The 13,756-nt window shown below is 39.8% G+C and overlaps 1 protein-coding gene across 1 annotated transcript; it reads right to left on the bottom strand.

Annotated features, from left to right (window-relative positions):
* Positions 1 to 1,584: 1,584 nt before the first annotated feature.
* On the bottom strand, positions 1,585 to 13,755 carry LOC116308884 (gamma-glutamyl hydrolase). Its single transcript, XM_031719397.2, has 9 exons — positions 13,725 to 13,755; positions 8,692 to 8,806; positions 8,445 to 8,495; positions 7,943 to 8,027; positions 7,541 to 7,703; positions 7,191 to 7,297; positions 2,799 to 2,892; positions 2,579 to 2,716; positions 1,585 to 1,810 (listed from the first exon to the last, which is right to left on the bottom strand). Exons 1-9 carry the CDS (start codon positions 13,753 to 13,755, stop codon positions 1,671 to 1,673), a joined length of 924 nt encoding a protein of 307 aa, XP_031575257.2. The 3' UTR covers positions 1,585 to 1,670.
* Position 13,756: the final 1 nt, after the last annotated feature.

Below are 13,756 nucleotides of genomic sequence, written 5' to 3' on the forward strand. Positions count from 1 at the left end.
GCACGTGACTAGATTTCTAACACTTTTGAATCCATAAAAACAGACTCAGACTGAAATTGCTCTGAAAAAAAACTAATTGAAAAAGAGTGAGTTTGCCTTTCTTCTTAGAATAGCTATTTATACTTAATTTTTAATTTACTCCAAGATATATACTGCCTTCGTTATCGCGTTTGCGTGGAAAATTGAAGAATCTCTGATTTCCTGCTGAAAACAAATTCGTAATCCTTAGTAGTATGATCTTCTTTTTACTTAATTAAAACCGCGGCAGGCTTTCTATAAAGTATTTTTCTCATAATGTATTTATGTGAGTAATGAAGCCTTCACAAACATTTAAAAAATGGTTAGGTGTTTTTTCTCAATATTTTGATTGATTCTCGACTTTAAGCCCAGTAAGTTATAGTCATATTTCAAGGAGTTTAAGCTAAAACCAAAGCAATGGGCCTTTTTCACGCGGCAGCCATGTTGGTTGGAACAATAGATTCTACCACGCGTAGCCTCGCATACAAGAGTTTGAGAATGAGTTTCACGGGTGAAACAAAGGTTTTTATTCTCATGAGGATAAACATGGCTGCCGTGTGATAAAGGTCCATATAACGGCCTCATGATTGTTATTGTTCTAGTCGTTACCGAGTAACCAAGCCTTCGAAACATCAAATAAAATCCCCACCCACCCCTCCGTTCACCCCTCACCCTTCCCCCGTTCGTTATAACGAAATTTAAACGTATTCAATTCACATATCCTAGTTCCATATGACAAAAGACACAAAGAGAAATGATGTATGATACACCTTATACGAAAAAGAAATGCAAAGGAAACGAAAGAAAGTTTTGGACAATATTACCACAGGAAGCCCAGTAATAAATTAACGTTTCAGTTGCGATAGTGCAGCGAGCGTTCGTATCCTCTATAAGATTAGAACGTAACTCTCAGATGAGTTAGTTACATGATTACAATAAATGCGTGTATTTATAGAAACTTTTACTTTGTTTTCCCGTTTCAGAGCATATGCCACTTACTTGAGTATTATATCTTTCTTTTCTAACATTGCTTGATACCGGAACACAATTGTGAATTTAGTGGAAAAGAGACGTATATTCACAATATTTTGAAAATGAAAAATATTACCGCCCCCCCCCCCCCCCCCCCCCCCCTCCTCTCAAAAGAGTCTTGAAATTATTTCAGCGTTTCTCTTCAAGTTTTTTTTTTTTTTTTTTTTTTTTTTTTTTTTTTTGCATTTTAAAGCTATTTGGAAGCTATTCTATTTCGAAAGCTACAGAATTAAAATAACGAAAATTTTATTGCATAGAGTCGTTACTGACCAATGCTACCAAAATCAGTTACGTCCTTGACATTTCCTTATTTCGAAAGCTCTTCCTGAGCTTTGAATCCCAAAACGACTTCCAAATAAATAGCCCATTTTTGCTTCGCTTTTCACGCACAGAGGTTTCACTGCGAGGCTATGTGCTAAATTAAATGCATTCTTTTCTCCTGTCACCAATCACCGAACATTATGAACACTAGTCTTACACTTACAATGAGACCTTTGTGTGTGACAAGCCAAGCATATCTTGAAAGTGGACTATTGTTCTCGAGAAATCCGGTGTCGAAAATCTTTACGAGGAAAATTACAATAGGAAAATTTGGGTTACGCTTTTGCCGACATAGGACCTCAGACAGCATTAGGGTCGTATTTGAAGAAGTACATTTGCATTGATGTTCCAAGCGGCTCTGTATATGTCGTGGTGTATTTGTAGATTAAGGCGTCATCCTCTTCTTGGATCGAGGCAAATTTGTGATCATTAAGGCTAGCTAAAGGAAAGATTTAAAAATTAATTACATATATTATGTCAACATAACCTTGCAACGGGTAGAGCACAAGTGTACGATTATGCAATTATTTTGCAAATGACAGAATTGTAAGTGGTCGCCTAGTGAAGCCGACCTGCTTTTCATGCCAAAAATGCTGGCAACTTTGATTGATCGCCATGGCTGGTTACCAGTAATTTATTCACGGACTGAAAAACCCGTGGGTCAGCTGCAAGCCGTCGGTAAGTTTGGCGCGAAGCCGAGAGAGATGAAGTCACTCGGTCCTGAATGCCTACAGCCAAACAGAAGTGAGTGAGGCAACTGAAGATTTCCAGATAATGATCACGTGAGTACTAAAGGATGAGCACGTGATCACTAAAGGATGATCACGTGAGCACTAAAGGATGATCACGTGAGCACTGAAGGATGAGCATGTGAGCACTAAAGGATGATCTAGTGAGTACTAAAGGATGATCACGTGAGCACTGAAGGATATGAGCACGTTGTCACTTTGGTTTATTTATTGACTATGGTCAGGTGAAACTGGATCAGATGATTACTCGACGATGATCACATGATCACTTGATGGAGATCATGTTATCACGCGATAATAGACAATTCCCGAGATGCGTGAGCGCTGTCAAAAGTATTGCGTGCTCAGATTCGAAAACGAGGCATTTTAGGGCAAGATCTTACACGCGCTATGGAAAACACACACTAAAAAATTTCAAATCATGTTGAAGCAGAATTATTCGTGCTGACTGTACTTACCTAGATTGACAAACCCGTTTATCAATGACTGTGATATAGCAACAGCTTTAGCAGAATGAAAGATGTTAAGAACTCTGGACCACTCAAACTGTGCCTTGCTTGGATGCCAGTGAAGTAAGAAGAATGGATAGCGACGGCCTGTCAGGCAAATCAAAAGAAAAACTCACTCTACAATACTACCACAGGCTACCCGCACCTACTCTTTAACTGCTAATATTACCTTCTAATGTTGAGATAAATTCCACTCCCTCTCTGTCGTATGAAGTGGTGGTGATGCGGAACAAGCTGTATAGTCCTTTTATTTTACGATATGTCTGTAGAAAGTATGAGTAGAATGGAATCAGTGAAAGTTCAAGGCATTTGTTACCTGTGGTGGGACCCTCCCTTAAGCTCTGTCATTCTTACTCTTACATTACGTTACGCATGCGCAGTAAGAATGAAAGGATTCTGGGGTCGAGAGTGCCCTGATTAAAAAAATAAAAATAAATAAATGGGAAGTTCTTATATAGCACATTATTTGCGTGTTTCACAATCTTTGATTTTTCAGTGAAGGATCTTTCGGGCTGCTTTATCGGGCGCCATTGGCTGCTAGTCAGTGTGTGATCAAGTGATTGGTAATAGTATTATATACCAACAGATATAGGCTGTTGAACCAGGAGACAATCCCCTACTCTTATGCGAATAGTCTAATGGCAAGTTCTTGTTTAATGTCCCCCAAATACTGCTTAAGGAGCAGCAGTAAGGGGGACTCGCGATCACCATTCGGAATCGCCCGGGAATTACCCGTGTTTATGCACTAGCGTCCCCCGCGGGAATTACCCGTGTTCTGTTATATGTTGCGCGAATGTTTAGAAGAGTGTATGGATTGTCACTGCCTCGACAACCATGTTTCGACTACCTTTTTTTGGTGTCCCCAAAAGAGCGTATTGCGTGTTCCCAAAAGAGTGTATGCGTGTTCCCAAAAAGATGTCGATCCATATTTCCGAAAGATGTCCCAAAAAGATGTCGATCCATATTTCCGAAGGATGTCCCAAAAGATTGTCGATCTTGGTTTGTGCAAAGAGTTCGAAAATACATCTTATTTTTCTTGTTGTTTGTTAAGGATTAACAATAACAAAACAACAAGAATAATAGGAACCCCTTTAGAAGGGCCTTGCAGCCGCGATAAATACAAGAAAAGGAGTGAACTTAGAAGGGAGGTGAATCACCTCTTATTCACAGCCTTAGAAGAGTGTATGGATTGTCAGTGCCTTTTTCTGTGTCCCAAAAGAGTGTATGCGTGTTCCCAAAAGATGGGAGAGGAACGATCCGTTCCCCTATCGACGCCGTGGTAGTTGTGCCAAAGTCGCTACGTAGCCCGGTAGGCGAATTCCTCGTATTGTCTTTTGCGCTCGGTAGAGACCTTCCAAGATTTCCAAAAGTATTTGTATTGTCCGCTGTTTTCCCAGCATGTATGCAGCTATACCCGTAGCTATGTACAAATACATGCTATATCTGTGGACAAACAGGTATCTACCATATGGATCCATAGTGTTTGTCCATGGAATACCCGCACAAAATAGACTGGACATCTCCGCCGCCTTTGTACTGCAAAATAGGCAGGGAAAAGACCACCGCAAACAAAAGAAAGGATAGATTGGTGCACGTGTCCACGTAGGACATTGCAAAGTAGGTTTGCGCAACCCCTACCTTTCTACAAGGGCCTTCCAAAGTAGGTCTTCGTATTTCGTGTTGTTTTGTTGGTGCCTAACAACAACACGAAAACCTTTTTTTGGACTCTTTGCGCAACATCTATCGGCTACTCCATCTCTGGAATCCTTCCCTTTGGTGGCTCCCTAGGCTTTGGTTCGTGTGGAATATATTTGTATACAACTTTGGGTTCTTGTCTGGCGGCCCAGACAAGCGCTCCAATACCCAAGACGGCGAATAGCACATTCCCAGCTATTTGCCAGTCTATTTTCGTGGATATCTCCTCTACTTCTTCGGACAAATCCTCTGCCTCGCTGGATAGGCTTTCCAAATCGCTGGTTGGCAGCTGTTTCTCCAGATCGCCTACTCGCAGCAGCAATTCTTCTTTTGCTTCCCGTAGGTCGTCGAGGACAATAGCAAAAGAATCCTGCACTTCCAGGAAATGTTTCTGCAGATCCGTGGTTGGTGGCTTCTCGGGTATTGCAACCTCTACGCCATTTTCTTTTTCTATCCTGCGTATTTTGGGTATTCCTATACCGTACTTTTTGGCTACCTTCTGCAGCCCCATACCATTCTTTCGGTCTTCCAAAAGGTCTGCGATCTCCTCTTCGGATAGTATCTTGGGTGTGGCCATATATATCTGTGGATACATGTTTTTTGTGTCTAGACACCTATGGATCCATAGGGTATTCCATGGACAAACACTATGGATCCATATGGTAGATACCTGTTTGTCCACAGATATAGCATGTATTTGTACATAGCTACGGGTATAGCTGCATACATGCTGGGAAAACAGCGGACAATACAAATACTTTTGGAAATCTTGGAAGGTCTCTACCGAGCGCAAAAGACAATACGAGGAATTCGCCTACCGGGCTACGTAGCGACTTTGGCACAACTACCACGGCGTCGATAGGGGAACGGATCGTTCCTCTCCCATCTTTTGGGAACACGCATACACTCTTTTGGGACACAGAAAAAGGCACTGACAATCCATACACTCTTCTAAGGCTGTGAATCACCTCCACTCTAAGTTCGCTAAGCCTTTTCTTGTATTTATCGCGGCTGCAAGGCCCTTCTAAAGGGGTTCCTATTATTCTTGTTGTTTTGTTAGGTATTGTTACAAACAACAAGAAAAATAAGATGTATTTTCGAACTCTTTGCACAAACCAAGATCGACATCTTTCGGAAATATGGATCGACATCTTTTTGGGAATGTTAACAATAAGGTTAAATCTTTGTTAAGGATGCCTGGAAACTATTCCAAAGAGTGTCTCAGAATGTTGACAATAAGGTTAAATCTTTGTTAAGGATGCCTGGAAAGCCCGTAATGGTTAGTAGGCGGCTTAAAATAGTAAAGTAGGGTTTGCGCAAAGAGTCTCAAATCCCATTCTTATTTTTATTTATTATTATTAAGAATAATGAATAATAATAAATAAAAATAAGGACCCCTTTTAAAGGGCGCTTGCAGGATTCAAAATAGTAAAGTAGGGTTTGCGCAAAGAGTCTCAAATCCCCATATAACAGTATCTTAGCCTCCATTTACATCCTTAACAAAGATTTAACCTTATTGTCAACATTCTGAGACACTTTTGAAATAGTTTCCGTGGTGTCTTAACAAAGATTTAACCTTATTGTCAACATTCTGAGACACTTTTGAAATAGTTTCCGTGGTGTCTTAACAAAGATTTAACCTAAACGTTAACATTCTGAGACACTTTTGAAATAGCATTTCTTGGGGCCCTTGCTACCATGGAGAGGCATTTCGCCTCCACCTACTTCCCTATGGACATTTCTGGTGCTTGCTACCAGCGCAGAGGACACAAAAAAATACTACTTTGTGCCTACCAGTAGAAAAGGTAGTCGAAACATGGTTGTCGAGGCGCGGACAATCCATACACTCTTCTAATCCTTTTGTATGGGGTCTTCTTACGACCTCCATTGGCGTAATATTGCTCTCTGGTAGCATTTGGTACGGCATTACGAATATTCTTACCACATTCGTAACACTGCGCTGACGTGTCGTCTTCTATTTGCATTTTCTTACCACAACACCAGAAACCCTTGGGCTTGGGTATGTTAACTTTGGATCTTAGACAAATTATACAGAAGTCATTGGTGAACTTTTTACATTCGTGCATATATAAGACAAATATTCCTAACATTCGCGCAACATATAACAGAACACGGGTAATTCCCGCGGGGGACGCTAGTGCGTAAACACGGGTAATTCCCGGGCGATTCCGAATGGTGACCGCGAGTCCCCCTTACTGCTGCTTAAGGAAGGTCGGGAATAAGGGCCTATGGGCGTCCTTCCAAATCCTAATACACCTTTTTACCGTTACGGTGTCCATCTTGAATAGCCCACCTCCGAGATATGCTTCGCTTGTCACGCACAAAGGTTTCAGTATGGGGCTACGTGCTAAATTAAATTAATTCTTACCGCCTGTCACGAATCACTGAGCATTAAGCACGGAGCCTCACATTAAAACCTTTGTGCGTGACAAGCGAAGCATATCTAGGAAGTGGGCTATTCTATTGTTTTAATTAAGACATCATAGGATGCCGAGAAAGCAACGCGTACTTGAAAATGTATAGGCTGCACAGCTGTCAGAACGCCCTTTTACTTTTACTTTTTCAATGAGAAGCACATCTAAAAAGCAATTGAATTTGCTGGTAGTTACATACAATATGCGAAACACGAAGACTTCGAGCAATTTGAGAACATAACCCCGCCACTCTATGCTTTATACATTTTCTACGTGTTTACCCCCTCGGCATCCCATGATTAAAGATGGTCACCGTATCAGTCAAAAGGCCTCTATTATGATTCGTTTCGTATGCAAACCATTCTCATACAATACTTATTGATCATAGAGTATTGGATAAGAAGTACCGTAACTCATGAAGCATGGGCTACCTGTGGTGAGATCCCCTTGTCATGATTGTTGTAAGCAAATGGTGTGTTTTCCATGTAATGTATGAATCGTCTCGGAGTATTTTTAAAGAATGTACTTGTTTCAAGGTCTGAGAGCAAAGAGAATAAATCATAAAGAAGTTAGTGAGAAAAGGCTAGCCTGCGCTAGCCTCCACGCAGGCTAAGAAAAGACAGACAATCCGCTCTGTTCTTTCTTATTTATTTCAATGACATCACTGTCTCTATAGAGATCAAGGTGCTTCAAGTCACTTAATATGAGAACTGACGTTTTAAAAAGTAAGAAAGAAAATTGCGCTAATTAATAAGAATATAAAACAAGTTTGTTAGCTTACTGTGGAAGTTTAAAGTTGTGCTAAAGTTCCTTGCGTCATTGGATGTTAGAAGCCGCTCGTCGTATTGTCCTTTAGCAAAGCCGTAACCCGATGCTATAAGACTAATAATTTCTAGCCCTAGACATTCTGCCCAGATGGGAAATACTCGTCCTTCTCGATTAGACTGAAAGAACACAAGAAAGAGAAGAGTCATTACGGGGATGAGTATTGCGGGCGCGTTAGAAACCCCGACGGCTGGAAATCTTCGCCTAAGCGCGCATGCGCTGTTTTCTTTTTTATTTCTATCACGTAAATTAATTAGTTAGAAAAATGGGTCAGTTTCTGGGCTAGACCGTGCCTTCTAACGTTCTCAAAGTCATGTATGAAATTTGTTATAATGTAGAAGATCTAGAACGTACTCACCTTTAATGCCAGTTCAAATATTTGCTTGCCCACAGTGGCATATCTTGAAACGTTAAGCATAACATGGCCGCCTGGGAATACCACACTGAATATGACAGGAAGTACAATAAAAATAAATTTGAATACGAGGTATTTAAGTTGAGGCACCTTTAGGACCTTGTCTGGTTTCCGCTTAACAAATGTTTGTTTTACATTCAGTAAATGGCCCCTTCTCAAAATAGGTCATTTGAAGGAAATAATCACGTTTCTGGTTGACAAAAAAAAATCAGTTCGGGCTCCCCTTTTTTGCCAATCCAGCAGAGCCTTAGTCTCCTACGCAGCCGCCATTAGTTTCGTCACGCAACGTGACGTGACGTGAAGTGACGACACTAATAGCGGCTGCGTAGGAGACTAGCAGAGCCTTCCCCAAGGGACATTTGGCTGAATATATCCGCACGTGACTGGTTATTGCAAATGACCTATTATCTTGCGTCATCATCCCAAACATGTTTTTCTTGCCTACCCATTTATAGAATAGAATAACTTTTCAATCTCTTTCGGCGTTCTGTCTATACTGTGCAAAGCAAATCAAGGAAAAAATCATGAAGTATCTGGTTAGTTCTCGATATCAATTCGGTAACTACTCGGGTTTTTCTCGGTTATCATTCGCTTTGAACTCGAATTTAACTTGTATCATGTCCTTAAAAATGTTTAAAACGGGGAAGAATTACACAACGATAAAATGGCTCACATTAGTTTTCAAAGGATACAATATTGGCGCCACTCTCGCTCCAGCTGACTCGACCATTTTGACGTAAGATGCGCTAACATATTGACCGCTTCCCAGTGCAAGGTGTTTGCCATTTACCTCTTGAAGCAGCACGCCTTTATTCATATAAATATGACATCAGATATACAGTGTGTGCAATCATGTGACTCAAAATCCCTTGAGATATAAATAACAGTGAAACAACCGCCATATTGGTCGATCCAACAGGAGAAGCTGATAAGGAATGGTTTGTTATCGTCAATCAAGATGTGGTTATAACGTAACATTCATATATGCTCTAATAAAGAATAATCTGTTCAAAATTTACAGTTTTTGGTTAAAAAAGCCTTTGAGAGGGCAAATAGCAAAAAAATTATCACGTCGCAGGCAGTACGGTACAACATCGTTAACCAGAGCACAAAGGCGAACAACCGCGGATTTGGCCATTGTGCGCATGATCGGAGACACATGTCTATCATAAAAGAGAATTGCACACTTTTGGTAGTCAGGTAGACCAAGCTATGCACTTGTGTAGATATCATCTTCATTGTCACATCAAAGTGGTTTTACTTAACACATAAAATGCTTAGAGAAGTATAAGTATATATATAATTAATATATACACTGTATTATAGTAAACAATAAGTACTATAGACATATATCATTTTTCTCTAAAATCAGTGATTTAGATTTAGACTTCATCAGAGTATTTATTTATTTATTACATATCACACGGCTGCTTTGTTTCGTTTGTATGTTTCCATTTAGGGAGGTTTTTTCACAGGGCTAGCTTCTAAACTTACTTTCATGGTGCTTATTTATTCCTATTTTTTCCTGCGTTAGTTTTTGCGCTCGCTCTTACTATTTTATCGTATACTACAGATTATTTGCGTCCTGAATAAACTACTATTGTATTGTATTGTATAGCTCTGATAATGCATAGTAGTACACACAAATACCATCGCTTTTTTGTTTGCTTGTTTGTTTTAGTGATCTGGCTTACTTCGTCAGTGAAACAAAGTTGCGACTATAAGAGTCAAACAAACAAACAAAAACAAGAAAAAAATGAAATTTGAGTCTACTACCATACAGTACGTTGACTATCTTTCACGGGCGAATCAAAAACACTCTACTTCGATCGCTGTTACTCACTGATTATATGAAGGCAACCTTGTTTAACGAGAAGGTAAAATCACTCTACTTTGACTGTTACTCACTGATTATATGAAGGCAACCTTGTTTAACGAGAAAGTAAAATCACTCTACTTTGACTGTTACTCACTGATTATATATAGGCAACTTTGTTTAACGAGAAGGTAAAATCACTCTACTTTGACTGTTACTCACTGATTATATAGGCAACTTTGTTTAACGAGAAGGTAAAATCACTCTACTTTGACTGTTACTCACTGATTATATAGGCAACTTTGTTTAACGAGAAGGTAAAATCACTCTACTTTGACTGTTACTCACTGATTATATAGGCAACTTTGTTTAACGAGAAAGTAAAATCACTCTACTTTGACTGTTACTCACTAAGGTAAAATCACTCTCTATTTTTATTTTCATTGTTTTCTTTATGTGTCTAGCTATTGGGCTATTACACATTGACAAGCAGTTTCTATTTAACGGGTTCGCATTTCGACACAAGTAAGCTTGGCACGTTCCACCAACGTCTGGTGGCCCCACGTTTGGTGGCCCCACACCTCTGGTGGCCCCTGTCCCATTTTCTCCGCGGCAATACGACCTGTGATTACGAAACTTGGCAGGGATGTAGTCACGTGCCCTGTCAGTCACCCCAACGATTTTGGGTGTATGACGTCACATATCACGTGACTTGCTAAGATAACATTATCGCCAGTTTTTGAGATAAACCTTTTTTGACGTTATTGCACTACCAAAGCCTTTGTATGCCAACGCTGATGGTAACCAACCCCCTGGCAGGGTGACGTCACAGGTCACGTGACCTATAAGTAACGTTTTATGGCTAAACCATGACGATAAACCGTCCATAAAACTTCTTACAAAGACACAAGATAGAAATTGAACATTTCTCATGCCGTATCATCAGAAAAAATCTGTTAACATTTGGTCAGCTACGATTTCAAGCTCACGCCCCCTCATGTGAGCACATACAAATTATGTCTCAAAAACACGGTTTTTGGAACTTTTCTCAAAATAATGACTATCTAGGCAAAAAACAGAAGTGGATTCAGTTAATTCAACTATTCACGGACTGTATTATATGGTTTAGATTGAATTCTATTGAAAAAAAACACCGTACTTTTTGAGTTGAATTTACGCTATTGGACGTATTTTACAAGAGAAAATGCATGACGTAACCGGGGTCAAGCTAGAAGATCGTCTCTCCTTAATTTAAAACAGAACCTGTCAAAAAAAAAAAAAAAAAAAAAAAAAAAAAAAAAAACTGAAGTGGATTTGAAAACCCCAGGCTTTCCTGAACATTTTGGTATAATTCATAGGAATTTGTTAAAATTTAGAACCGTATTTTTGCTGATTTTATAAACTCATACTATCTGTTGGCCTATACATTCGCCTCTTATGGTTTCTTAGGTTTCGTAGCCTCGAAAACACGCTTACAACTAGTTAGCGCATCGCCAACTATTCCGGCCATGCGCCGCTCGCCAAGTCAGCGGATATCATGTATAAATTAAAAACCACAGGAAGCCCAAGCTCTCTCAGGCCCGGATTTAGAGAAACAAAACCTTTTGCTACGGTATTCCTGTGCTTTAATAGATATCCTATTACAAACGATGGCAAACGAGAGCTGAGGATTCAAGCTTTATTTTGGTACCAAACATGCGGTTTTTTGCGAATAATTTTCAAGGTTTTTGCTTCACAAACTGCCTATTCTTGAAGAAGGATCTCACAAATATTCGTCTCAAATCGGAGCTTTTTGAAAGTAAAAAACGAAAACTATAAATTCGTTCAATCGACCACAGATCCGACATCAGTAATTTAGAATGTGTGTATTTTAAGGATCGACCCCGGACAAATGAGGTAACTAGTTCTGATTTTGAGAAATCCTGTTTATAATATTTGACCTTTTGTGTTTTTCTTGCAATCAAGAGAACATTCTCTTGTTGCAATTTAACAAAGCACTTATGGCAAGAAGGCTGTTAAAATCTAACTATCGAGACGAAAAGCTTTTTCCAAACAAATTAAAGTATGTTTGGTAAAAATGCTTTAATGTTATATATTGTTCTTCTACCCCGGCAAGTGGAAAACTCTTGCACAGAAATTTATAAATCGAAAACTATCTTGACTCTCTCTACATTTCTTTGTAAAATCTGACTTAACTCGCTTAACACTTTCAAGCGACACCGCTGCATTTGTACGCGGGCGCATGACCGGAATAGTTGGCGATGGAAAGAACAGAAGATTTATGGGTCATTTAGGATGTTTTGTCACGCAGTTTACTTGTGCTATATAACTTTACTTTTAAGAACAACCTACCTTTTGCTTTGGAAAGAGAGGAAAGAGACCGAAAAGAGCAAATATTCCAAATGTATGGGCAATTTTTTCCAATGATTCTGCTATATACTGCTATGGTAACCATGTAATTTCCCGTCATGAAACGCGATTTTTTATCCTATGAAAAATCGTGATTTGGTAAACTTTATTTACGGATAATCGATCGTGAAACTAAAATATCAATTTTAGAATCCTACCCCCTTCCCCTTATTACTATTGTTATTATTATTATTATCATTATTATTATTATTATTTCGTGGGGGACCTGGCCCCCTCACCCCCCAAATGTTGGTTCTCAGTCAATCAAAACTGCGGTGATTATCACATAGCGTTAAATATAATATTTCAGTGCCCCCCTCCCCAAAAATCCCAGCTTCCGCTGCCCCTGTTGGTTAGTGCGCGGTCTTCTTTGCAAGAGGTCTGACTTCCATTCAGTGACCACACATCCTTGTTTCGACTTCTTCAGCACTGATAGAAAGAGGGAGCGAAATGAACGCACCATCGGCCACAGCAAGTTAATTAGTCAATGACCATTACGACCGACGTAAAATAAGGACGCTTTACCTTTACCTTTTTATGCATATGGAAAGCTAAAGAAATCCTTACCGAGGCTTTTCCAACAAAATCCCCTTATTATAACATTTTTATATGAATTTTTAAGTTTATGGGTTTTTTTAATGTACCAAAACACTTCAGTGCAATAACGTCAAAAAAGGTTTATTCAAAAAACTGGCGATAATGTTATCTTAGCAAGTCACGTGATATGTGACGTCATACACCCAAAATCGTTGGGGTGACTGACAGGGCACGTGACTACATCCCTGCCAAGTTTCGTAATCACAGGTTGTATTGCCGCGGAGAAAATGGGACAGGGGCCACCAGAGGTGTGGGGCCACCAGACGTTTGGCACGATGGGGTCACCACAGGTGTGTAAGAATACGGCATGGGAAATGTTCAATTTCTATCTTGTGTCTTTGTAAGTAGTATTATGGACGGTTTATCGTCATGGTTTAGCCATAAAACGTTACTTATAGGTCACGTGACCTGTGACGTCACGCTGCCAGGGGATTGGTTACCATCAGCGTTGGCATACAAAGACTTTGGTAGTGCAATAACGTCAAAAAAGGTTTATTTCAAAAACTGGCGATAATGTTATCTTAGCAAGTCACGTGATATGTGACGTCATACATCCAAAATCGTTGGGGTGACTGACAGGGCACGTGACTACATCCCTGCCAAGTTTCGTAATCACAGGTTGTATTGCCGCGGAGAAAATGGGACAGGGACCACCAGAGGTGTGGGGCCACCAGACGTGGGGCCACCAGACGTTGGTGGAACGTGCCAACCCCTTTTCTTTCGACACCCCACACGTGACGGAAAAAAGCACTAATACTACAGGGTAAAATTATTCGTGCTAATAATATTTTGAAAATAGTAGTATTTAGCTTAAAGTTTCCTCTCCATCCCAATGAAATACAAATAAACAAGCAAGCATTATTCGATATTCTCGTGAAACATTTCTCGATTGAATTCGCCTACCTATGACTGGTTTATTCGTCTTCACCTTCATG

The sequence above is a fragment of the Actinia tenebrosa genome, unplaced genomic scaffold (genome assembly GCF_029948245.1).
Source record: "Actinia tenebrosa isolate PJP-AT-01 unplaced genomic scaffold, QUT_ActTen_1.0 PGA_scaffold17__23_contigs__length_9995812, whole genome shotgun sequence".
Classification (NCBI taxonomy): domain Eukaryota; kingdom Metazoa; phylum Cnidaria; class Anthozoa; order Actiniaria; family Actiniidae; genus Actinia; species Actinia tenebrosa.

Bases quoted from the DNA above. Each gene is read 5' to 3' on its own strand.
- LOC116308884 (XM_031719397.2), bottom strand. From the start codon at position 13,755: ATGAAGGTGAAGACGAATAAACCAGTCATAG. The intron at 8,496-8,691 runs GTATCCTTTGAA...TGCTTTGCACAG, and splicing joins GCGAGAGTGGCGCCAATATT to TATAGACAGAACGCCGAAAG. The intron at 1,811-2,578 runs GTAAGTACAGTC...TCTTTCCTTTAG, and splicing joins AAACGGGTTTGTCAATCTAG to CTAGCCTTAATGATCACAAA.